The sequence below is a fragment of the Neltuma alba genome, unplaced genomic scaffold (assembly GCF_004799145.2).
Source record: "Neltuma alba isolate B1F8T4 unplaced genomic scaffold, ASM479914v2 tig00002549_pilon, whole genome shotgun sequence".
Taxonomy (NCBI): domain Eukaryota; kingdom Viridiplantae; phylum Streptophyta; class Magnoliopsida; order Fabales; family Fabaceae; genus Neltuma; species Neltuma alba.
In genome coordinates, this window is record NW_021632910.1 from 1 (window position 1) to 26,140 (window position 26,140).

General features: G+C 36.8%; 3 protein-coding genes across 4 annotated transcripts; 1 reads left to right on the top strand and 2 right to left on the bottom strand.

Annotated features, from left to right (window-relative positions):
* The first annotated feature begins 2,718 nt into the window (after positions 1-2,718).
* On the top strand, positions 2,719-5,017 carry LOC114732079 (probable arabinose 5-phosphate isomerase). The gene is made up of 3 exons (XM_028919378.1): positions 2,719-3,455; positions 4,311-4,534; positions 4,642-5,017. The coding sequence occupies exons 1-3, from the start codon at positions 2,802-2,804 to the stop codon at positions 4,796-4,798; spliced, it is 1,035 nt and encodes a 344-aa protein (XP_028775211.1). The 5' UTR covers positions 2,719-2,801; the 3' UTR covers positions 4,799-5,017.
* Positions 5,018-5,574: 557 nt separating this feature from the next.
* Positions 5,575-13,670, bottom strand: LOC114732040 (putative lysine-specific demethylase JMJ16). 2 transcript variants are annotated; one of them, XM_028919317.1, is made up of 9 exons: positions 13,645-13,670; positions 10,879-11,150; positions 9,788-9,859; positions 9,585-9,662; positions 8,959-9,441; positions 8,637-8,861; positions 8,329-8,490; positions 7,046-7,405; positions 5,575-6,790 (listed from the first exon to the last, which is right to left on the bottom strand). In XM_028919317.1, exons 2-9 carry the CDS (start codon positions 11,143-11,145, stop codon positions 6,002-6,004), a joined length of 2,436 nt encoding a protein of 811 aa, XP_028775150.1. In that variant the 5' UTR covers positions 11,146-11,150; positions 13,645-13,670; the 3' UTR covers positions 5,575-6,001. The 2 variants fall into 2 exon arrangements, with proteins under 2 accessions (XP_028775150.1, XP_028775158.1); XM_028919325.1 differs by lacking the exon at positions 13,645-13,670 and having other exon boundaries at positions 10,879-11,323.
* A 6,213-nt stretch (positions 13,671-19,883) lies between these two features.
* Positions 19,884-21,345, bottom strand: LOC114732030 (NAC domain-containing protein 77-like). The gene is made up of 2 exons (XM_028919305.1): positions 21,151-21,345; positions 19,884-20,580 (listed from the first exon to the last, which is right to left on the bottom strand). The coding sequence occupies exons 1-2, from the start codon at positions 21,274-21,276 to the stop codon at positions 20,122-20,124; spliced, it is 585 nt and encodes a 194-aa protein (XP_028775138.1). The 5' UTR covers positions 21,277-21,345; the 3' UTR covers positions 19,884-20,121.
* Positions 21,346-26,140: the final 4,795 nt, after the last annotated feature.

A 26,140-nucleotide genomic window follows, 5' to 3' on the forward strand; every position in this document is an offset into this window, starting at 1 on the left:
TCCTTATCAGCTGATTAAACGGTGCTTTAAAAAAATCATGTACCCGAGACTTTCTTCCTTCCTTGTTTTGCGATATGATATATAGCATATTTATATCACATCCCATTAATTAGGGTTCTTAGTTGGATCTGATTATTTATTGCCCTAACTTCGACACTGACCTGTGTAGATGATCATCAATTGATTCATTGCTTCTAGTCAATCAACTACCCTGATCATCTTATTAATAAAATAATACTTTCTTAGTATAAGGAAAAAAGATAAGTATATAAGGGATAAAATAAATTATATCTATAATAAAAATCAACTCCCTAGCAAGCTCATACACATAGGACCCAAGGATTACCATGCATCTGTTAAGGGAGGAAAAAAGGCTTCCCAACCTTTCTTTTACTTTCTTAATTAGCTAATTTCTGAAATAGAGAGGTGCATATAATTTCAGCAGGGCATTATTGATGATTTGGGGAGAAAAAGGGTATGTAAATTATAAACCTAAAAAGCTTAAATAAGAATGTGAACGTGGAGCCCATGCAGAATCGGCGTTGCATCTGACGGGACATGTCCTCATTAAAAGAGAGGGAAATAGGAAATTAGAGAAGCAAAAAACCAAAGAAATTGATAGGAGCCGAGGTGTCTCCGTACGTAAAAGTCTGATCTGACCTCTCCAAAAGCAACTAGGCGGGCCCCATCTCCCTCCGCCGCTCCTCCAAACGACATTCAAAAATCATAGTAACATATTAATACTATATTTTAATCTTCATCACTTCAATGGCTAGCCCTTCCTTGAATTGGCTTATTTAAGTCTTAATACAGTATTGTTATATACTTATAAGTCGCTTTTAATATATTTTAGACAGATTAATAAAAACTTCAGATTTTATTATTTCATTTAAAATTTAATAACTTTTCAATTCTATTTTTATTTAATATATAATATATTTTATGAAAATAAAATTCACATAATAATAAATAAAAAGTAAACTTATGCATTTATATAAAAATTTTTTTCGTCTACATAGGATCAAAATATCTTTTTCCTGTCCATCCTACAGATAGAACCATGTCTTCCATTTATTTCCTGATATTAATATAAACATCATTTGATGTATGCGAGCCCATTGTTGCTTCTTGGTCTAATGGTTACTTCAGCTGCCACGCGCCAAGCGCTTAGCCCAGAAGCATTGTCCAGGACCCGACATGGCCATCAGGGGGGCACGTGAGCATTGCCCGGTGCGGAGGCTCCTAAACGGGGCCCACTGTTTTTTTAGGGGGTTTTTCCTTAATAAAAAGAAAGTTTTCTAACAATTCCCTTAAAAGAATTCACTAGAAATACCTGAAAGGAATTATTATCCATACCTAAAAATCTATATCAGGACTTACTTATGGATAATCCTTTTAATTGTCTTTTAATGAATGCATTTTATCTTTTTATCAAGAAAAAATTATGAATAGTCCTTTGTTTGAATCGGAAGGCTGCATCGCATCCAATTGACCACACGGTGCGATATTCTCGCATTATGTCTCCGCAAGCACGTTCGTGGCCGCCTATCGTGATCAGGATCGTCCTAGTTTTTCTTTCTTTTTGTGACTTCGATGTCACGCTTTTGAATTTTTTTCCCTTAATAATATTATTTGAAAAATCAATGGGTATTTCTTTAAAATATACAAATAAAGTTTTCACTTTTCATTTCAAAACAATACGATAACAATACTTGTACAGATAATTGTTGCATTCAAGACTTGTAATTCCTCAAACTTTCCGAAATTCAAGACATTATATGTCGTACAAATAATGGGCCGACTGAGTCTTGACTACTCTTTTTCATTTAACGAATAATAATATATAAATTGCGTTGTTCAAAATTCATAGCCGGCAAAAGAAAGAAGCTCTGAAAAAGGGACAAAAAAGAATGTGCATAACTGGATCATGGACCCAAGAAAGCCCCAATAAAAACCATCGTTTAATGGGCCTTTGATGGGCCATTTTGTAGACAGTTTTTGTACCGGTATTCTTCCAAGAAAACACATACCTGGAGAATAATCGCCCAAATTTTTGAATATTTTAACTGAGTAATCTATTTTCATCTTTATGCCCAACATTCTGAAAAAGTTTTCCTTCGAAACCATAAGTTTTCTTAAGACAATCCATCACTAAAAATAGGTTACATTACCAATATATTATGAATAGCGCAGCTTTCTATAAATTTTATGGAGGGGTCATTGACACCTTTTCAATAGAAAATTTTACACCAGTCGAGTCTTAGAAACTTGCAAGGTCAAAAAAAGGTCTTCGAAACTTGTGGGTTAGTTTGGGTGGGTTTCGGTCCCATGGTGGAAGAGAGAGCTTTTTTGGGCCTGCAGTCCAAATATACAAATACCCTAAGCCTGTATTGGGCCGATCCTATAACTGACTGCAAATTATGTTGGGCTAAAAAATATTTGTACCTAAAAGAAAAACCATGAAAGAGCCCAAATCAGCCCCTTACTTTGCTCATTACCAATAAACAAACAAAAACTAGTTTTGGCGCAGCTTATGACGATGGAATCACCGACGCGCGGCTTTCACTTTCTTAAGCCTCACCGCGTAAATTAACGGAACCTGCCAGACTTTAAAAGGCGCCACATTTGCTGGCAAAAACACTAAATTTGCTTAATTAATTTAGTATATATTTTAATATAACCAGACGCCAAAAATTCTAGATCAATAGTAGCCCCGCTGATTTCCATCTTCACTCTTGGTGTTCAAAAGATCCGCCATTGGAGAAGCTATTTTCATTCTATTCTAGTCCTCTCGCTCCAATATGGGTTCTCTGTCTCCATTTTCAGATGCTGTTTCTCCCTCGCCGTCCAAACAATCCCTCCCTCTGATCGACGAGGCCGCCCTCCTCAGCCTCTTCAAATCTCAGCAGAGCCACATCAACTTCTTCTTCAACCACATCGACCATTCCCAAACACTTGCATTCACTCGTACCCTCCTCAATTCCTCCGGTACCATCTTCTTCACCGGTGTCGGCAAATCTGGATTCGTCGCTCACAAGATCTCTCAGACTCTAGTCTCCCTCGGCATCACATCTGCATTCCTATCCCCCGTCGATGCTCTCCATGGTGACATCGGAATTCTTAGCTATCGTGACGTTGTCGTCCTTTTCAGCAAATCTGGTAACACCGAGGAACTTGTTAGGCTTGTTCCTTGTGCCCGGGCCAAGGGCGCCTATCTGATATCGGTCACCTCCGTCGAAGGGAATGTGTTGGCTGGCATGTGCGACATGAACGTGCATTTGCCTTTGGAGAGGGAATTGTGTCCGTTTAATCTGGCTCCGGTGACTTCTACAGCCATCCAGATGGTTTTCGGGGATACGGTGGCAATTGCTCTTATGCAAGCCAGAAATTTGAGCAAGGAAGACTACGCCAGCAATCACCCTGCAGGGAGGATTGGCAAACACCTTATCTTCAAGGTGCGGCTCAATTCCTTATCGCTTTCGTTGCCATGTTGAATTTTTCTCCTACAAAATTATCCGTGTTATGATGATAAAAGAATTATGAATTATGAAAGTTAAACTGGTGTACATGACGAAGCCTGATTAGCTCATAATTAAGTCTCGGTTTGTTGTATAATTTGTTATTTTCTTATCAATAATCGCTAATTCGTTCTATAGGAGAGATCTTTCTTGTGGTGGTTTTTTTATTTGTTATGTTCTTGTTCTTTGTTGGCTTTGTGACTTGGATTATGGCTATGGCAATGCGAGACTTCAAATCTTATTTATCGTAGCTGACATGATTTCACTGAAGTCGAGAATAGGTTTGATTTATGTTGCTGACACATGACGCCATTCCCTTCTTTTTTTTTTTTAACCTCGAGAACTTTTGATTCTGTCGTTTGTGTTGAAATGTGGCTTTGGCTTCTGCTATGCTGTTTCTTTCCAATCCCATGTTGTTGCCGCAAGGTTACTGCTGCTGATGGGGATTAGAACCTAGAGTAGTGGGAGTGGCTTTTTTCAAACACTGAATTGTTGTAGTAACCAGAACTAAATTTTATGGCCAGAGTCTATGCACATGCATTCTTGAAGCCGAAGTAAAAATTTGTATATGCAAAATGAACTCAAGTAATTGTTTATCTATGGTCGATTAGTAACATCTCCTAATGGGGGAGTTGAATATTAGACTGAAGACACCACTGCTCACTAGTTCATGTTGTAGCGGCTGCAGATTATTGCCAGAAATTGTTTTGTTGTCTTGTCTTAATGATAACATTTCAAGCATATAGATGCTAATCATCATAAAGTAAAAAATGGCTTGGTTACTATGTGCAGGTAAAGGATGTCATGAAGAAGCAGGATGAGCTTCCTGTTTGCCGGGAAGCAGATCTTATTATGGATCAGCTGGTGGAATTAACAAGTAAAGGATGTGGATGTCTGCTTGTTGTAGATGAGCAACATCATCTGATTGGGACATTCACAGATGGTGATCTCCGACGCACGCTCAAAGCTAGTGGGGAGGGCATTTTCAAGCTCACTGTGGGGGAAATGTGCAACAGGTAAGAGCGTGCATGGGCAAAACACATCCATTTGATAAGCTAATTCTTTAATAATCACATAATAGTTAAAGAGATATATACTGAGATGACATTTTCTTCAATGTTAGGAAACCGAAAATCATTGGTCCGGACGCTATGGCGGTGGAGGCCATGAAGAAGATGGAAGCACCTCCGTCACCCGTACAGTTTTTGCCTGTTATCAATGATGAAAATGTCTTGATTGGGATTGTTACTTTGCACGGTTTGGTTTCAGCAGGGTTATAAAACTATCTGTGCCTGCCACTGCTTAGAGTGATCAATTTTTTCCCAGAAAAATTTATACCATTCTTTGTAGTATAATGTATGAATCCAACCCCTATAGAGTTGGGGTTCAGCTATTGTATCATGTATTCACATTAAAAGTAGACATGCCTTGTCATGCATCTTATGAAATTCTAGAAAATAATCATATTATTAGTTTATAAATAATCGAGTTAGTAATTTTGTCTGTGGGTGTCTTAATATGTTTTTCTTATGGTCATGAAAGTCAGAGCATTATTGGATGGGATGTCATATCTGTTCGAAAGCGGGCCAAACTGCTGATGCTGGCTATATGCAAATAAATACAAGGGTATCAAAACTAAACACGTTTTTCATGCAACGCAGGATAGGACAAAATGTCAAAATCTAATAATGTAAATTGCATTGTTTATAATTCATCGGTTAAATTTTATTTTACAAATATATTTATTATCTTATACATAGAAGATAAATTTTAATCACTGAGTTGCCGAACAATTGCTTTGATTCTTGAGCGGGTTATCACAGTTATTTTGTTGTCAATAATTAAGGAATCAGGAATATGCTTTGGCATAACCATTAACCGACAAAGATCCCTTGCTTGCAGAGCAAAAAGCATGAGATATAGCGATCAAGAAGCAGAGCATCACTTCAGGTTTCATCCATTCATATAGTGAAATTTACATGTTGAAAGAGGTACTCAAATATAACGCCATGCTTTCAATAAAATTGAAAAAAAAAAACTGCAAAAGAAAAAAGTATAATAAATAATATAACGATATATTAAAAAATACTACACGTCTTTAATCGTGTTTTGTTTCTAGTTCTTGTACTTCACGATATATTCCATGTCAGCATATATTTTTTCTAGTCCTGCTTGGGCCAGCTTATGTTCCTGGTGAGCACTTTTCCAAATTCAGATGGAGAAAATAAAATTACAGCTACATGGATTGGTATTTTACATCATACATATATGTGTGCGTATTTTGGGAAGATAATGATATAAAAGAATATAAATTTGTGAGTACACATGAAGCCCCTAATTGCAGCTCAAGCTCAAAGTCTAAACCCTGAAGCCTGAATGGATGTATCATCCGCACATCCAGTACTGCACTTCACAGATGATTCTTTTGTGGGAATCAAACACTGTTAAGTACTGCTCCATGAAATTTTCTTACTACCAGCTGCTTAAGCGTCATCATCGGATTCTGATAATGAAGATGAACTATCTGAAGAAACATCAAATGGCCTGACTTCAGGCAGCAGTGCCATATGACCTGACGTTAGACTAAGACCTAGAAAATCCCTACCCACTTTTGGGTCATTTTTAGCTAAACTTGGAATTGACGACTGAACCTTCCGTGACTTCGGATCAGGTATATTGGCCGCAGCAGAATTGGCCCCACTCTTAATGTGTCTTGCTGTAGATTGTTGGCCTGTCGTTTTCTGTTTTCCCATGGACTTACCAACACATGTTGATTCAGGTAAAGGTGCCTTCAATTTTGCCTCGATGCTGGAAGAGATACCATCCGTGCTCGTACCTTCGGACTCGACTGCATCTCTTTTCCGTTTCAGAGAATTCAAAAATGCTTCTCTGGCCAAAGGGTTAGACGAAGAACCACTCATATTTCTCTTGGAGGCAAGGGAGTGCACAGTTAATCCAAGATCGACTTTGGCCCATTTGTGGACAACACTTGCTTTTCCCTCCAAAGCAAGACAAAGGGTATCCAACTCGCTGATTTCGTATCGGCAGAGAATGGATCTGTCACTCCAAGGGCAGCAACACAGCTGCTTTGCATGATTAAGACATGCAAATTTGTCGTTTGAGCATGGACAACTTATGGCAGATAAGTGTAAATCACGCAGACATACGCAACATTCTCTTTTGCATGTGACATCAAAGTCCTTTTCCATTCTCTGTGATTTCAGGGAAGCGCAAAGAAATTCCCTCTTCGAACTTTCACTCTTTCTCCGTAACTACACCAAGAAAACAAATCCAATATAATTCTGTTAGGCCACCAATTTGAGAAAAGCCATACTCAATCGACAGAACCCATCCCTAAGGACTTCAAATCCCTCTTTTCATCATTCGAAGTGGAAAAAAGAAAAATCTCAAGCTTGCTTCACCTTTTCATCGCTCAAGATAAATTCCATGTAAAATATCAACAGGATTTGACGTAGACTAAGGAACAGGTCCATTAAATCAAGAGGGCAAAGGTCTGAGTGACTTACATCAAAAGCTTTTGTTAATATCCCATCCCTTCCACATGCATCTTTCCAGTGTAAATTATCTGGGTTACCCATCCCGCAGAGTTCAATCTCAAATTGTGCCCTAACAGCTTTCCTTGCCGCCCCAAGAAGCAACTTATCATATGATATTGAAGTCTTTCTCCTTTGTTCACAATATAACTCTACAACATTCTGTCCGTGGATCAGCCAATCAAGAGGAGCAAAACTGACTGATTCAGAGCAATTGAAACCACAATCAAATCCAGAATGGTATGCTCCTGGGAAAACAAGAACGAACTCCCTGGGATACTGAACACAGCGATATACTGGTATACCCTCTGACTTCAATAAGGTGGAGGATAACTGCATTCATAGTACCATACTCATGTAAAAACCTTAAAATAGTACGTGTGCAAATAGATAGCGAATCCCCTGTGGCTTCCAAAACAGCAATATAAACTTTGTGGCTCCCAAAACAGCAATATAAACATTTCAATCGAATAATTTGAAACTATTTATTCTCAGAAAATTGAGTGAGTTCAAGAATAACCATTTTATATTTATATATTCTCTCAATCAAATTAACAGCTATAACTGTTAGACCAAAGCACTCAATGCCAGAGAAGAAATATTTCCCGCAAGCAGCTTTCAGGCTTTGCTAACTTGTGCCTAGGAGAACTGAAACTTGACTTTAAAGCTTGTTATGAGCTAAGCTTTAACACAAAGTTGGATTGCCAGCGCTAAACAATGAGCAGAAGGTTGTGCGAAACAAAGGCATTGCTTGTACCAGTTACTAATGTGAAACAACGTGATTACAGGAGGAAGAAATACAAGTCCTTTAACTTGAACCTGTGCTCTTGTCTCTGCCCATGTAATTTTCAGTTGTTGAAATGATACATATAATATTTGCCCAGCTACTTAGCAAAGATATGAAGAGGAAACCAAAATCAAAAGCAGCTTATACCATAGATGAAAAATGCACCCGACGAATGCAGAACTAGACATAAAGTATGGCCCATGAACAATCAACAAGAGAAAGTTCCAGAAAAAACAGCGAGAGATGGGCACATGATAAAAGAGAATGAATGGAATTGATTAATTAATTATTAGAGACACTTATAGAGCCCATCTAACCAATCAGATGATAATTCCAATATATATGCAACCAGATCTGAATTGCTTAGTTTATGATGAATGTGACAAGGAGCTCAGTGAACACAAATCATGCCCTATTACTGTTCAAAGATTAAAAGAATCTTCATAACTGGCTCTCATATGCAACTCACCAACTTGTCACGCAAGTCAGGCTGTTCTGCAAATAAAACTGGGAGATGCTTCTTCCTCACTGTTTCAAAGTCAGCAGCAAATCTTCCCGGAATGCTATACCAAGCTCTAGGCTCTCCCACATGCATGTAACACAATGTGTACAACTGGTGCTCTTCTACTTTCTGTTTTCTCAAACGATAACCAAGATAAATGGAGAAAATAAATTCCACAACAAAACATATTTTAACGTGCATCCCCCACAGAAAAGTACGAATTAAGAAATACAGAGAAATGCATGCAAATAGCAAGATATACAAGCACAACTTACCCAATTGAATGAAGAAAAACACATTCCCACATGAACCCGAGGGGCAAATTTACTAGAAACCTCAGAGCTTTCAAATGAAAGAAGAGAACCAGATTGTGTAAGCATATTATTTAAGTTCCATCCAGATCTCATACACTTCGGATATTTGCATGACTCCAGAGGATCAGGCATTATTGGAAATCCAGTGCTTAAAACTCCAGCCCCCAAGTTGTTACCAACAAGCACCTATAGAATAACATGAATTAGAAGTTTCACGTTAAGTCTAATATCAGAAAACATAGAGTATAAGGCATTGCATGTTTTGAATTTTTTCTTGATGTACCTCAATTTCATGAGTTGGATTTTGAATAATCCGTCCATACTCACCCTCAATATTTTCCACCGTTGGCTCCCACTTTTCGTCAGAACCCACATCATTATTGTCACAGTTGAAGTAGTTGGCCTTGAAACCATCAGCAAATTTCTTAAATGTACTGAGATTGAATGTAGGGCCAGGTTTGGACTTAGAGTCTTCAACATCATGGGGGTTTTCATTACCAGGTTGAGAGTCCAAAGCTACTCTCAGACCTCTTCTGGTGTTGGTCTCTGCATTTCCAGAAGAGTTGTCCATAACTTCTTGTTGGAACTGAATTTGAAGTCCATCAATCCGCTGAATGTGAGTAACAACTTTGGCATCTTCCCATATATTTTTTTCCTCGGGAAGACATGGTGCTTCCCAGGTAGGAGGAGGAATAATACGACAAATTCCATAGGGCTCTGCTTTGGAACGTATGCTTGCAATATATTTAAGTGTGTCTTCAAATTCCTTTCAAACGTAAAAGCAACTACTCAAACTTCTATAAACCTAAGAAGGAATATAATCCACATTTGAAATACTATGATCAAGACACAAAAAGGAAGCATGGAAATAAACACATCTGAGTCCTATTACAGTAGTTCTGAAGGTACCTTTTCTGTTGGGCGGAAAGTTTGAACTTCATCAAGGACATCTCTTCTTGCATCCTCAGGGCACCACCTTGCAGCTACCTAATTCAAGACATGGTGGAATTTCTAAGATCAAATGGTAAAGTGAAAGAGTATGTGTACCATCAAATATGCCATGGGTTTAAGAAGTAAAATAATTTGCTTAAGATCTGGGGACAGAGAGGAACCTTCAGACAATCACTACATTCTGGACAACCAACAGTAACCCCTTTTGGAAGATGAGCATTTGAAGAAAACCCCTGGAAAACCAATTTTGAACCACACAATTAATTTTGCATGCATGCTAGAAAAGAAAACCAATTATGAGATCCCTATGGCTGCAATTCTATTTTTTGCAAAACAAAATAGCTTAAGGACATAAGCTGTCAAATTATCCTTCAAGCAAATCATATATACTGACGCATTAGTTATTTTCCACCTTTAAGGTGATCTTACCTAATCTACAGCTTATAAGCGTATTAAGCATCCCACACCTCTACACCAAACCCCCCATAGACAAGCACACATAAACTAGAATATACTAGTTGCTCACAAGCACTCAAATGTAAACCCTCCCCTAACCTAGCTATTGAGGTAAGAAAATCAACATGCTTAAATACACCATAAGTTTATATTATTCAATGTGGAACTTAGGCAAGGAAGAGTTGGTGTGGCATCTACTGAAGAGAAAATTGTTGAAAATCATTTAAGATGGTTTCAACATGTTCAAAGCAAGATGTTAGAGGTGCCAATAAGGTCAGTGACGAAAGTAGATCAAACTGTTTGGAGTTCTTTAGAGAGGGGTAGATACAAATAAGATTTTTTTTTTTTTTTGGCCAAAGCATGCATAAGGAAGAGCTGACATGGCATCTACTGAGGAGAAAATGATAAAAATTCGTACAAGGTGGTTCAAACATGAACAAAGAGAGGACTGAATAGACAGTTTTAAGTCCTATGAAGAGATGTCAAACAAGTTATTGAATGGAACTTTTTAGTGAACAGTATATTTAAAAATTGGGTCGTTGATAAACCACAATGGTGTTGAGTGATCTGTGCAGTCAAACCCACCTAGTGAGATAAAAAACCCTTTTTTTTTTTTTAGGATTTACATAATTTCACCCATTGATTCAAGTTAGACTTTATTTTCAAGGCATATCATGAATACAATCAGATTACTGTCCAGCAAGTCCTACTGTATGCACATGGAAACTACAATCTTCTAGCACAGATTTATTTATGAGCCAATTGTCAACAAAAAATTGCAAGATTCCCAACATACCTGAGGAAAATGCTCTGCGTCAGACTTCTTAAGGTCATGGTCACTTTGATCAAAAAGTATCCATGGACGATGCTTAAGAATTGCCTTATATGCAGCAGCATCATTTAGCTTCAATATACTCTCCATGCAAATTGGATCACATTCAGATTTATCAGTGTTTGCAACCCTTTTTAGTATGAAAGAAGTAAGGGATCTAAAACCAGGGGGAACTGAAGGGATTTCTTCATTTTTGGGTTTCACAGATTTTCTTCTATTTTCTGATTCCATAACTACTGCAACAAAGGCCAAACAAAAGATCGTATAAAGAGCATTGAAGATAATGGATACAGTGAACTTAGAGCTGAATTTTGGAATAGAAGATCTGCCACATATAACAAGACTGGGGACCTGGCCACCCTAGTAGAGGTATAAATCATTCAACAGTTCAACCTAGAGCATCAAACTTTCATAAGGGGGAAAAGAACAAAGGAAGAAAGATAAAGAACTAGCATTTCAACCAGATAAGACACAGGGAAGCGTGTTAACAGAAACCAAGCCAGAAAAAATGTCGTATAAATGATCTTGTAGTTTAGTGGGGTCTTCATAATCTGTACCAAAGGTATGGCGTCTAACTCCTCATGCTGTTGTAAACCCCCTGCTCCCAGCCAAGTGCAAACCTTCTAAGACTCCCCAAGCTTCTGCATCCTCAGCTAAACATCTGCCCAATGAACAAGTGAAGTAAACAACCCATGCTCCTTGAGAATTTCTAATTAGGCCTCTGCTACCAGCTTGCTCTTCCCCTCACCAAATCGATCCATCAGTGTAGATTTTCACCAAGCCATTTGGTGGAGGTCTCCACCTCCTCTCCCTTTGTAGGATACCAGACAATACACCTTCCAGCAAGCTAGTGGAAGAGGTGGAGCAGCAGAAGGTAGCCTTGAACCCTCAGCTCAATGAAAGATATAGGGCCTGCAGGCCCCATCAAATTTTCCTGGGAAAGAGTTTCATTTGTCATGGCCACAAACATGCTGTGTGACCCCACGTGGAGACCCAGGGAGGATCCTCACTAAAACCCATCTTCTTCTCAAAGTTAACACTGAACAGAGCGGGTAAAAAAGTTTTGTTGCATAGGAAGCTATACATGAAGAGCGGTTTTAATCTCTCCCCGACACCATATGCAGTATAGCCATATAGCTCTCCATTTGCTTCTCTTCTCATTTGTGAGAAGTTTGGCATGTAAGGCTAGTCAAAGAAACATCCATTTCCTCTCATCTCTCAATTACTTCCAGATTTCCCCACACAAATTAGAAAAATCATCTGGTTCTAACATCTTATGAGCACTTCTACTGGTGAATACACCCCTCTTAGATTTATCCAAGCTCTTGTATCTAGCCCTAGTGACAGCTCAAGAGGCAGGGCACCAAAAAAAGAAGCTCATGGCAGATCGTCGGAGAAACTCATCTTCATAGTGTAGTCAAAGGCACTCAGCTTAACACCTAAGGCACTAAAGTGAGACACTAAATAAGTCCTAAGCCTCTCACATAGCTGTTCAGAACCTCACTAACGCAATCGCCTTGCTCATATGAAGTAATCAACTTATACTCTAAGTTCAAACACCATAAAACACAATCTGAACACTTCAACCCAACCTTTGATATGTAATTTTACATGTCAAACTAGCACTAGCCCCTTACCATTGCACAGGCTGTGCAAAGACTTTATGATATGCACACTTCAAAATTAGCCGGAAGCGCACAGAGGTCATTTATTTAGTTTTATATGCTCCTATAGTGATATTATTTTAAGTTACATTTACTTATTTTATCATATAGCAATTTTCCCCCCCTTATTTTAGCACCTTGATTTGCTCAAGTGTGCACTTTCTAGCGCCTCTCAAGGGCACCGTTTGCTTTTCACTACTGCGATGCCCTCTAATCATGACCCATTCATACCTTGCTCTCTCTTAGTTCCATGCTAATGGCTGTGTGCGTAGTTCGGAGAGTTTGATATTCTCTCCTGCCCAGTTATCTCCAAAAGAAATCATACCTCTTCCCCACTTCTTACTCGCCACGTGGACCCCATCAATGATTGAGGCCGGCTAACAAATAAATGAAACCCGGGGGGGGGGGGGATTCCTAACCTTAAAGAGATCGGCTTCATCTTGTGGGTAATTAATAAATTGTTCTTAACACCTCACTCCAGAGACACTTAAAGCCCTAAACTAGCTTCCAAGTCAAGTTAACTTTGAAAGACATATTCATCCAATGAATATTTCTGAATCCCAGCCCTCCCAAACTTCTAGGAGGGCAAAGTTTTCCAATTGACCAGTTTTCGTAGAAATTACACTTTCACAATTCACGCTACAGCGTGCAAATGGCCTATCCAAATTGGTAAATATATTATTTATCCCGGCTACTTGGAATTTGCATTGTTCAAAATAGCACTATAGCCAACTAAGGTTATGCTTGGAAGGGGAGAAAATGAATAGGTGGAAAATTGAAACGTAGTTAGCTACAATAAAGTTCCTATACACCGTAATGCAGTTAGGTAGAGATGAATGAGTGAAAGGGAATTAGTTCCCTCCTTTTTACCAAGAAGAAGAAGAAGAAGAATGAAACTGTGCTACTACCATTTGATTAAAATCGCAAAAGACATTAAAATGAATGTAATAAAGCACATGCTCATCATTTCAAATCACTGATATCCTTGGAAGTTGGAATGTAAGAACTTATTCCCATGCAAACCCATTTCAAGTATTTTAAGTAAATCACTTCAACGATATTATACCTCAACGAAGCATCAAGAATTTCAAATCTTGATTCTGGGAAGCAACCGATTTCGTCGCTTCGTTGAATTATGGGGCTTTTGCAGAATCCTTCAGGCGAAGGACGAGTTTCTCCTTAAACGAAGGAGCTGGATGAAACAATGGGGTCACAGTGTGCGTTTCGACTTTCGAAGCTCCACATCACAACGGTGGCTTAGGGAATATTATTCGAAGCTCAGCTCGCCGGAAAATATAACTTCAGCGGAGGGAGGGAGGAACTGATGCGTAATCGTATGGACGGGTAGGATTTATTTTGCAAACTGACGGTAGAGATGGAGGCATAGCTCTGGATTACATGGCACATTGTGAGTTATTGGATTGTGAGGCCGATGCCACGAACGTTATGTGAAACCTAAACACCAGCATATTATTTATGATTTCAAATAGTATTTATTTAATTTATATTAAGCTACGTATTTTGTTGTTTCATAACATAATTCAATAGACATGCATCTTTTTCAAAACCCATAAAATGCCTCATGCGTCTAAGCTAATCATAAATAATGAGAATTGATAGATAATTTATATCTTTGGCCAAAAAATATATATATAAATATAAAATATATCACTGTTCTGACCCTAAATGTAAGACTTAATTTATTATATAATTTAGGGAAAACTAATATGGCACTCCTTATACTTTAACTTGATTTTGAATTAAGTCCTTGGAGTTTTTTTCTTTTTTATTGGCTCCTCCAAATTATCTCCGTTAAAGCCGTTGCTCCCTTGCACCCAAAAACGTTTCTGCACATTGCAAACGGCATCAATCGCAAGATATGTGGCTTGTAGAATATACCCAACAAAAACGTGTTATATGTTGCCACCTCAGAGACTCACCCCTTCAGTTTCTTCGCACTGAATTGTTCTCTTGTTTCTAAACCCCTCTCTCTCACTTCCCCACCTTGAAAGCCATTAAATTTCTCAAGTAGAAACCCATTGATGATTGACATTTTTGAATAAACTGATTTATTAATGATTTATTTTATCATAATCTTTCAAGTCGAGAACAGACATCCTGATAGGTTCTGCTTCTTGATTTATTTATTATATTTGAAGGAATTCACTCTTCTTATCTTGCTCTGCAAAACATTTGAATGAATTTTGCAAACAAGAAGCAACGGCTAGTAGAAGAGAAGCAGGAAGAGGAAAGGTCCGGAGGCAACATAAATGTTAGAGAAGGAAACACAATGACGAAGCTTCTTATTCATCTGTTTCTTAATGTTTTTTAAGCAACAAGTTCAAAAAAGTATGATTTTTGCGTTCAATTGCATATGGTTTTTCTCATAAGACCCATATTCTCATAACACACATATCAACACTTCTTTTGGTGACACCTCACGCATCATGATCTTCCATCCCTCTCACACATGACGAAGAATCATGCCTCCTTTCATACATGTTTATTTGTGACCTTCTCCTTCTCTATCCGCGGCCAAGGAACCCTAAATCTTTTCCTTGTTCATCTTCGCCATTTCAAACTCGGGTCTTGAGGTGAGATATCATAATTCTCCCGCCATCAAGCCAAATTATTCGAACCCTAAATCCCCTTTCCAAGCCTTTTGAAGATTGAGTGACTTCATAACTCGTTATTCCAACTCCAAATCATCTCCCCATTAGACAGGTCACCAGCCATAAACGTCGTTTGCAACGTCTTGAAACGTTTTTGGGTGCAAGGGAGTGACGGTTTTAACGGAGATAATTTGGAGGAGCCAATAAAAAAGAAAAAAACTCCAAGGACTTGATTTAAAATCAAGTTAAAGTATGAGGATTGCCATATTAGTTTTCCCTATAATTTATATTATAAAATGAGTGTTGGATCTGAGAAAGAATATTTGGTTTTTTTATTACGTCAGCAGAATGCGAACTTGTAGTATTAAATCACAGAATTGTTTCTCTTTTATGGAGGAAATTAAGCTATGCCAATAGCGATGCTCACGCTTGTTTGATTTGGGTTATTTACAGTTGTGGGCCGTGAGCCATGCCCAACAAAGTAAAATGAAAAGTTGGCCCAAAAAACCTTCAGCCGAGGGCAGTGAAGCGTCTTTCAAGTTTCAACTCATTTTCAACAAAAAATGGCCAAAACCGTGCAAGAAAGCGAGACTCAAATATTTGAATTAATTTATTTTAAGTGATTTTACGCCGTATGAAATTGCATAAAAACACTTTTTTAAGCGTTTACAAGAATTTCATTGCATCAATAAATTATAAATACGAGATCGCGTAAAAATTTTTTTTTTTTTTTTTAAATGCCTACAAGCGTTTCATTGTATGAACAGACCAAAAAGTTTCTACACTTTGGGTGGATCATTAACAATCCTAATACCAAGTTGTGTTGGTGTATGCTTTGGTAAGTAAGCCAGTTAGCACGACTATGTGTTTCCCTGAATATGTGATCAGATATAACAATTCGATCCTTGATGCTTAGTGATAATCTTGAAGGGAGGTTGGGTCGAGGAATATATATGCTCGTTCCAAATGAAAGTTAATTATATGATTCATTCTGATTCTGAAGGAGCCAAGAAAAAAAAGGGCGAATATAAATTGTATAAGGATCAAATATGATCACACTCAGTCTTTTTTTCCCCCTCAACTTTTATATGTCTTAATGTATATATGTGCATAAGAATATGGAATCCAACGATGAACATGGAAATAAATTTGTCACTTGACTGAGAAGATAAGAACGTTCCAAAAGAAGAATACTGAGGGGGGGGGGCAGGACAGGAAAGAAGTGCCGTGGCTTAAAGAAGATAATGGGTGAAACTCTTTTGGGGATTTTTCAGAGCCAACTTTCACTTTTCAGAAGCAACGGCCGACATAGGGGAATCAACAAACAGCTCACAAAAAGCCAGCCTATCTAAAATCTTCAAATTATTTGCTATTATTATTATTATTACAACATATGCCGGTGGGAATCAAATTAAAGCCTCTTGTTTTTTTCCCCCTGCAGTCTTTATTAACGACTCATAATCATTCTCTTACCTCATCATATTACCTTATCTGACAATAATTCATGCTGTTTTAAGTAAATGTCGGAGGATTAACTCTTTGACAGAAGTCAAAATAACGTGTGACTCATTATTAACTACTATATTATATGCATGTTATTAGGTGATAAGCTTATATATAGAAAGGACTTCATTATTTCATGGTAAAAACATGGCCAAGAGATCACGTACGTCGTCGTTTTCTTAACTGTACTTAAAAAAAGAATTTCATTGCTATTTTGACTGTAATCACTTGATTTAGACATGTATTTCATATATATTCATATCCATCGCAGGCGAGCGATAATATAATTCCTAGTTCTTACGCAAAACAACAAGAAGAATTAATTAGTTCTGCTCTACATATCTTGCAGACAACTTCAAGCATCATATTTTATCATTCTTCCCTTGGCCTTTCCTGAATTTTCTATGTCAAATTAGAAGCTGACGAAACTAAGAAATCAGATATAGTTTTTTAATTAAACAAAACATGGGATTGGATATATATAGCTATAGCATGCTCATGGGAATTAATTAATAAAAGAGCTTCTACACGTATACATATTGAACTTAATTATATCATCATTTCAAGCGGCCTCCAATGATTGTGCTCATCAATAGTTATTTATACACACACGTTACCTTGCGACGCTGTGGAAGAGTTGTGTCAAATGAAAGGAGGCTGAGGCAGACACATTACCAGTTTCCTAAGAAATAGGTCTTTTTGAATAAAACAACGACACGAATAGGGGGGAAAAAAGCAAAAAAGGCTAAAGCAGACGAAAAAAGAGAGAGAAGAAGATAGCACACCAAAGCAACAATAATAAAGAATCAGAGAATCTATTTACCCAACCTCATAGGCACATGTTTCAACATGGAATTAGTCCAGCGTCGGACAAGTGTGCCGACAAATAACTAACATACAGTGAAATGAACGTAAAATCATTGGAAATTAAAAACACCTATGCTCTAATATTATCTGATTAAACGATCCCAGAAATTATTAAAAGGGAAAGTAGATAAGATAAATCAAGGTGACGAAGCCATATATGTGCATATATGAAGCTTTTTGATGCATGTTCCTTTCTTTGTTTTGATTTGCTTGCAAAATATGTTGGGGAGTCACTTTCTGTGGTGGCAATGCGTGCATGGGCTTTATTAGAGCACTATAATAGTGAATGATAATAAAGTAAAAGATTTGGCCTATCAAATATCTTATTAGGCGTCTTGTTAATGTCCCTAATTACTCTGATGCAGAAATAGACTGAAGATTCCCGTTGAAATATAAGCCCGGCCAAAGCCAAAGGAAAGTAGGAAAACACTCTCTTCTTTACTCATCATCAACCTGGCTAGCTTTTTAGTATCTCATCACATGCTTCAAATCCATGTGTAAAAAGTATCAATATAAGTTCACAGTTTCTTTTTTATTTTTTAGAAATAAAAAAATCCATCTTCATCACTCTTGATTAGAATCTTGGGTTAAACGTAATATATATATATATCAGCAAATCTACCGGCGGAAGCGGCCGGGAGACAAAATGATTAATGCTTGATTTGAGTAAAATGTAACATCATTTTTTAATGACGTTAATTTGAATTGATTGGGTCATCTGTTGTTTTCTTTATCATTGATTTACAGCCCTGTTCTCCCGTTACACATAATTAATTACGCCAGCTACATATTTACCAGGTGTTTATTCATGAGATGTACCGTGCAAGTATAATTATAGTTCAGTATATAATAATGAGTAGAGCGTTAAATATTTGCAAACTAAATTCATATCTGGTTAACGGGGTTAATCGCTGAGGCAAAGAAGTGTGGGAGTAATTTCATATGGCACCATTTCTTATGAGTGGGCATATTGGCAATCTATTCGTTATCAGTTTCGAGTAAATTATCTTTGATATTGTTTTTATTATATGTACATGAAAAAGGATGTTTGAGCGAAATCGGAAGATGACTCTTTATCTTTTATACTTCCTATATACTTTAGTAGTTTTTTTTTTGGGCAGTAGAACGTATTCCTCCGATCCTTAATATAAGATCCATTTAACTAATTTAATTAGATTAAGAAAGTTAGGTAAGTTAGTTAATTAGAAGAAAAGTGATACATTTTTCCTAAAATACCATAGTCATCTTTCTTAGGGGGTGTTTGGATAGAAATCAAACTATGATTTCAAAAGTGTTTTTACAGCTTATAAAGTAAATATGTAGAGGAATTTGTCTCGTTTTACGGAAAAGTGCTTTTGAAACCATGGTTTGGAGGTTGCCAAACACCCCCTTAATATCTTCTCTCTCTTCTACTTGATTATGGTTGAGGGAGTATCCATGGGGGTAATTTAGATAAAATTGATAAACATGAGAAATAGGTCTTATATTTAAGACCAAAATCAACTCAAGAATTGGGTCCTATATTAAGGACCGGAGGAGTATTTGGTTTGATCTGGATATCTAGATTACAGATATATTGTTATTAAAATTTTAATATATATTTTATTTAAAAGAAACATTATGCGAAATAGAAATAATATTTTATTGGTAACTAGGAATTAAAAATTTGAAGACAATAAATATAAATCTTAAAGTGACTGTCTAAGTCACATTTGGTTGATGCAAATATAAATATCTAGAGTTGAAATAACAACACTGTTGTCCTGTTATTTCAATAGCAATCCGAACACCATTAAAGTATATTTCGTGGCATTGGTTTTGCATTCTTTTAATTATTACATAGTTCCTCATTTCAGCCATCCAAGTGGGGCATAATTAGCTATATAGTTTTGCTTAATCATGGCGCTTAACCAACACAAAGAACAAAAAAAATGGTAGGTCAAAATTCCTCTTCCTTTCCCATCCTCTTCCCTCCTCTTTTTTTCTTTACCATTAGATTAACATATTTTAACGGTTTAGATTTTAATTTTTTATAAATTATTTATTAAAAATTTTAGAAACATTTAGAGCATTTCCAAACCATTCAAATTAAATTTTAATATTGTTTGTAATTTATTATTTATTTATTTTTATAATAATTTAAAAAAATTTAAATATGAACTGTTAAAATATTAATCTAATGGTTAAAGAAAGAAGAGGATGGGAAGGGAAGAGAAGAAGTTCGGAACCAATCCATATATACCATATATAAGATCCAAATAGCGAATAAGTTGACACTAATTAACACAAACAAATTGTACATAGAGGATCATATATATATTTTCACTACAGCCTAATTGATGTATACCCCAAAAAATAATTTTAAAAAAAACTAATTGATCGACCATATACTTCTAAGCACTTGAACAGTATACCACATAACCCCTATTACAACTTGCGATCAAGCACGTGACTTGTTCCTCAAAGCCAGACACCACAAATACATCACAATGAACAAATTTTTGGTAATTTTTATAGGAACAATAATTAATAATCCACAAAACACTATACACACCAACGCTTCACAACAAGACCATGCTATTATTATCAACCTCGAAGGATCGCATAGCATCGACGCCATTCTGAAAACCGCTGTTATCTTCGAGGCCCATGTCCCAGAAGAAGCCGCCATAGCCATCATCGCCGCCGCCGCCGCCTCTGGGGCTAATCTGGTCCTGAGTAACGGTGCTGGTGGTGGCGGTGTTTGTTTCCCGAGAAAATTGAAGAAAGTTGAGGAGAGAATTAGAATGATGGTTGGGTTGGGTGTTATTAATGAAGGTGGGGATGGAGGAAGTAGAAGAAGAGGAAAGTTGGTTGTAGGCGAGGAGAGGGAAGTTGTGGCTGGTTGGAGAAGACGAAGAAGCCAAAGTTAGAGAAGGAGATGAAATGGAATCCCACATGAGTTCGGCACTGATATTGCTGTTGTTGGTGTTGTCATCTGATTTGGTTTTGTGGAATACTCTACACAAAACCCAGTCTTCCTGTAATCATCAACCAAAGTTTGACCTAATTAATTAGCTTCTTCATTCGAATCTTAACCCTTTAATGCACGCACACGCCTTTATCTTTTCTCACTTTATTAATTTCAACACCCCTTTTCCCTTTTTCTCTTAATTTCCCCTATTTTTATCCTTGAATAGCTAGGATTTGGATAACCCTCTCACAAATTGTCTTCCTTTTTCTTTCCTTCCTTCTTGCTTTCTAAGACTTGCCCATTCCACGTCCTTTATCTATAAGGTGGCGAAATTTTATGAGATCCCACTTCACATGCACGCACACAACCTTCATTTTCAAAACCACACAGGAATTGATTTTTGATTCTTTGACACACTTTCAAAACCCTGAAAAGGAACTAGCTACGTCAGACGACTTAAATATTCAAATTAAATAATTGCCCTTAATCCCGTTGGCGGCTTTTGTTATCAAACTATACCTGGTTTTGTATATTAGCTAATTAATTAGAACTTGTTAAAATTAATTAATGGTAGAATATATATGCATCAGAATTTGAAAAAAAGAGGCCATTGAAAGGAAGAAATGTGAAAACGAACCTTAGGGGGCATTTGTGGGGTCTCCAAGCGGAACTCATGCATGATCCAACCCGTTTTGATACCATTGGGAGCTCTGTTCCTGTAGAACACCAACGTCTTCCTCATCCCTACAACCTCTCTCGTCATCGGATCCACCACCGTTCGATCCTTGCCCGTGGCTTTCCAATATCCAGATGTCGTCGCCCTATTGGTCCGAAACCCCGTCGCGTATTTGCGGTCCCGGAAGCTGAAGAAGTACCACTCGTTCGCGTTGAGCTTAGCCACCTCTGCATATATAATTTACACAGTGAAGATATATATATATATATATATATAGTTATATAAGTGAGTCATATTCGGTACAAAAATAGGCACCATTGTATGGTTTGATCATAGTTCATAGATATGTGTATATGTCATTCATTAACTATTTTGTCTCTTGAGGAATAATTAGGTATTGCGTGAATCATCATCATGTCAGCTTCTTCATCAATATGATATATAAGGTTTCCCACTAGAAGGCCATGACAAAACTCTGGGACTTGGAATTGTTCGGAGGTTTTTTCTATCTATGTAAATTACGTAACCAGCTTTTCCTCTTTCTCTTTTTACCGTTTTTCACGGCCATTCACGATCCATATATCCATGCCAGCTGATGATGATGATGATGGTGATTTACGCAAGGAAGATCAAGAATCTCTTTTCATGTACACAAAAAGCCATTCTTTAGTTTGTTGAGAGTGACAGTGGATATATCACATAATATTGTAAATAATTAATGTAAACACAGAGAGATGAAAAGTAATTAATCAGTCAAAATCAACCTGAGAAGCACGTCGAAATTAGCAAATTAGTGACACGCTTAATGTTGGTGGAATGATTGAGGGGTCCAAGTGCCTATAATAATAACGTGATCGAACATGATGAGGTGAAAATGAAAACTCGTGAAGGAGTAATGAAGTGCCAGATGGTCACGTATCTGAGAGTGATTTTAACAACTGTTGTAACAGCAGTCTTACGTTGCTTGGCCAGGGTGTTTTGCTTTGTCAACTTAGTTATTATAATACATAAGCCTAAAACTCGTCACATCCGGATGATAATTATGTGCATGAACCAACTTACTTAGCTTCGGTCTTAAGATAAATTATAGAGTCTCTACCTAGCCATATCATCTGTATATCTGCCTACTCATTAATTAATTATACAACACACAGGAATATCGGCTTCTGTTCATCCCACATCGCTCTATATATATTTATGGCCTTACCTCGTAAATACTACAACATGTATATATTAATTGAGAATACAATGATAAATAACGTCCCAATTTATGACGTGTAAGCGATTAAGGGACCTATATGTATAATTTAATGTGTGGGTAGAGAGAAAGGGGGGGGTACTGTGGTGCATGTGCATGTCTCTGTGTATGGGTATGGAAGTAAACTAAATTGTTGGGGTAAGTGTGGGATCTAATTCTATATAACTTGCACATGAGAAGCACCCCTTGTCAAAATAAAAATAGCGCACTATCGTGGAATTAAAGTAATTATTTGTAGTTTAGTATTTGTATTTTACTGGCCAGGACATATAATGAAAACTGATGCATGAGAGAAGGCCTTTTCAACTAAAGGAAACAATGGATCAGAAACAAAAAGAGACGGAAATTAAATAGAGAGACTCGTAGCAGATTAATTATAAAGAACTCTGATGTTAAGACGTCTGGTGTAGGAGGGCGCATGTGAAAGAAGAAGGAGAAGAAGAAGAAGAAGAAGAAGAAGGGGATGTATGCAGAGTTAAAATATTTATTGGGAGAGATGACATAATCAAGAAACGGCGATTTGCATAATCATTGAAGAATTGACTAATCAATGGAAACCCCTCCCTCTTTCTCTCTCCACAGCAGCAGACTGCGTATTCTATAGGTAACTATATGGCGAGGCATGTCGGTCTGCCTCGTATATTCAAATATTATCATTAATTGCTTCGCATGTTTGTTCGTAGACCATGGTCTGATTTCAATTAAAAAACCACCCAAAACCAGCGGGAGTACAAGACAACCACCTGGTTGCTTATCTTTTTGAGAAGTAAACCATATACAAACCACTCCCCTCCCTTCCTGATCATCTCATAAACCCAGAACCAAAGCAGCAATTAAGGATAATCTTTATATTGTTAAAATCTCGGAGAGATCATGCTCTATGTGACAAACTTACAAATTAACAAACCACACAGGTATCAGAAACAGATCGATTAATCAGAAGGAGAATCAGGAGACATATATATAAATCATACCAGGAAGCTGCCATGGCTCGCATGTATGCAGGTCGATTTCGACCAAAGTACCCTTGAGAGCTTCCTCGTTTGAGATCTTTTTGGAGAGATAATGGCACACCAATTCTTCATCACTGGGATAAAACCGAAAACCAGGAGGCAACGAAGCACCAATGTCTCTAAGACCCATGATTTTGCTGTTTGAATATGAGAGAAAGAGAGAGAAAACTAAAAGGAAAGCAAGGACGTTTTCGAAATATTTTTTCAGTGAGGTTTTTGTATTGTAGATCTGGACATAGAAATGTGGATATAATCTTAATGTGAGGGCTGGGTATTTGAACTAATGCTAAGGTGTAGAGGCAGAAACGTTGGTGCCATGTGTATATATAGTCCGGAAAATATAAGAGTCCTTGCCATTTAGAATTTCTCACTATAATATTCCATCAGGGACATGCTTGTATAACTGGTTAATTAGTTATATCATCAAGTTTCAACAAAAACCAAAGTTACAAGAAATCCCCCAGACTCATAAAGTCCACAACTATTATTGATTTGTACAGCTACAAATTGACAAATTAAAGGACCAGCAAAATTATGAGAGACCCTCCAAACTTCTCCTTTTTTATTTTTGTATTTTATACAGAAAAGTGGTTAATCCCACCACCCCACCACTTGGTCCCCAAAAGAAACGCTGTGATATGGTAATTAATCATAAACAGGAAATCTGATTATTAATTAATTTAATTTGTGCGAGACGTGCGTCAACTACAGAATCTACGTAGTGAGAATATAATAAACCGAATATGCTTCGCTGCGTTCGTCCATTAACGGTGAATATTATAGTTCGTGATCATTTTCGTTTACTTTTAATTAATGACGTTCGTTAACTTTTTCTGTACTAATTTCGTTTAATAGATTAGGGTTGTGGTCCAAAATGTCAAGCCATAGGAGACCTAGCGCCACCAAATTCAAACGAACGCTTTTTCTGGTTTGGGTTTGATTTTAAAGATCTCTTCATATATACGTGCAATATTTTGTTTTTTCATTACTTTTGGATGATTTAATTTTTTTATTTATTCGTAGTTCATTGAATCTGGTAATTGTCACATATCAAGAATCTTAAATTTTTTAACCAAAATCAAGAATTTTAATTTACTTCATTTTTGGCGTTTTAATATTTGTGCACGCCTAATTTATGCATGTCAGATCAGTGGGCAAACGTATAAGAAGCACTACTAGAAGAGAAGATTTCTAATCAAGTGTCAAATCAACTCATACTTTTTTATTGATTCTGTGCACCAACTATACTATATAAAATTTTTACTCTCCATCTTTTATCAGACTATATATCTGTCTACGATGTTTTTTCTTAAAAAAAAAGTTCATGCTGAAAAAGCAGAAGCTTGTTCTATTGATATAAATTATTATCAAACCCAATAAAATCTCCATAGTATTTGCCTCGCAAACTCAAAAAAAAAAAAAAAGCTCGGGAACTAGTTTATGATCAGAAGAAAGAGTATAATATCTTATCCATTAATTAAATTACCACACTAAGAATTTGGTTTTAAAAGAACCAAACAATATAATATTCAAGTTAAGGAACGTCGGGGCTCGAGATATTGAAATGGATCTGGACAAGCACGTGAAGCATTTGATGAATGGATATGTTGATTCCAGGACATGGACGAGATAGATCTGGGAAAAACAGAAGAAATAATACAATCTGATAGCTGGAAATAGAATCTCTTTGATGGAAATCGCAAAGAAAAAGAAGAGAAAATAAAAAGGAAGTCCCATCTGTTCCATTTTCGATCACAGATAATAATTTACAGTTTGGAGCAACGTGACTGTGGGACACCCCACATTGTCTTTAATAAGGGGTCCCCCAGACGAAGACAGCCCTCAAGGCCCATAAAAACGTGTTGTACCTTATCTGCAAATTCAATTATTCTGTTACTGTGTGTATATAGAGATGTTGGATTTTGAACACCCTTTTTTTAAAGTTCTTCTGGGGGATCAGGAGGCCAATAATAATGTGCATATAGACAAAAAGAGTATTTGTCACAGCATGGTTTATCTAAATAAATCATAATATATTATTATTACTACTACTATTAAAGAGCAAATATGACAAATTTAATTATCACTGGATTGTGGTCCCTCTCTGGCTCCTACACACACACACACTTGCACACTTTTATTGGTGATTCATCAAATATCCAATTAGAAATCCCAAAGCAGGGGCAGATTGCTTCTCTTGTTTTATTTGTTTAATTTTCATCAGCATTATTATGCTAATGTGTTTTATATCTTATTAGAGGGACAAAAATATCAGTTAATTATATATAATAAAGCTTCACACTGGTGGGATAAAGGAGTGAGACTATGTTAGAAATATACATGGATTTGTCCGGCTTAATTTAATTACAATTAAAACCATGTGGATAGTTTTGTGCGTTGTTGGTCGTACCATAGCGCAGATTATTAACATATTTTTTTATAAAATTATTTTTAAATATTTTATGAACTAATTTATTTTTGAAAAGTAGAGGGATCATGCGATACCAAATTACAAACAAGTATTGCCGTCTCTCATGCCTAACGCTACCCAATTTCCCTCCCAATCCATATCAAGTCCTTGGATAATTGAGTTTACGCTTAATTGTATATCGCTAGGGTGTATAGGATTTGTCATATTCAATATCTCCTTCTCTGGCAAGATAATAGTATTACTTGCAAT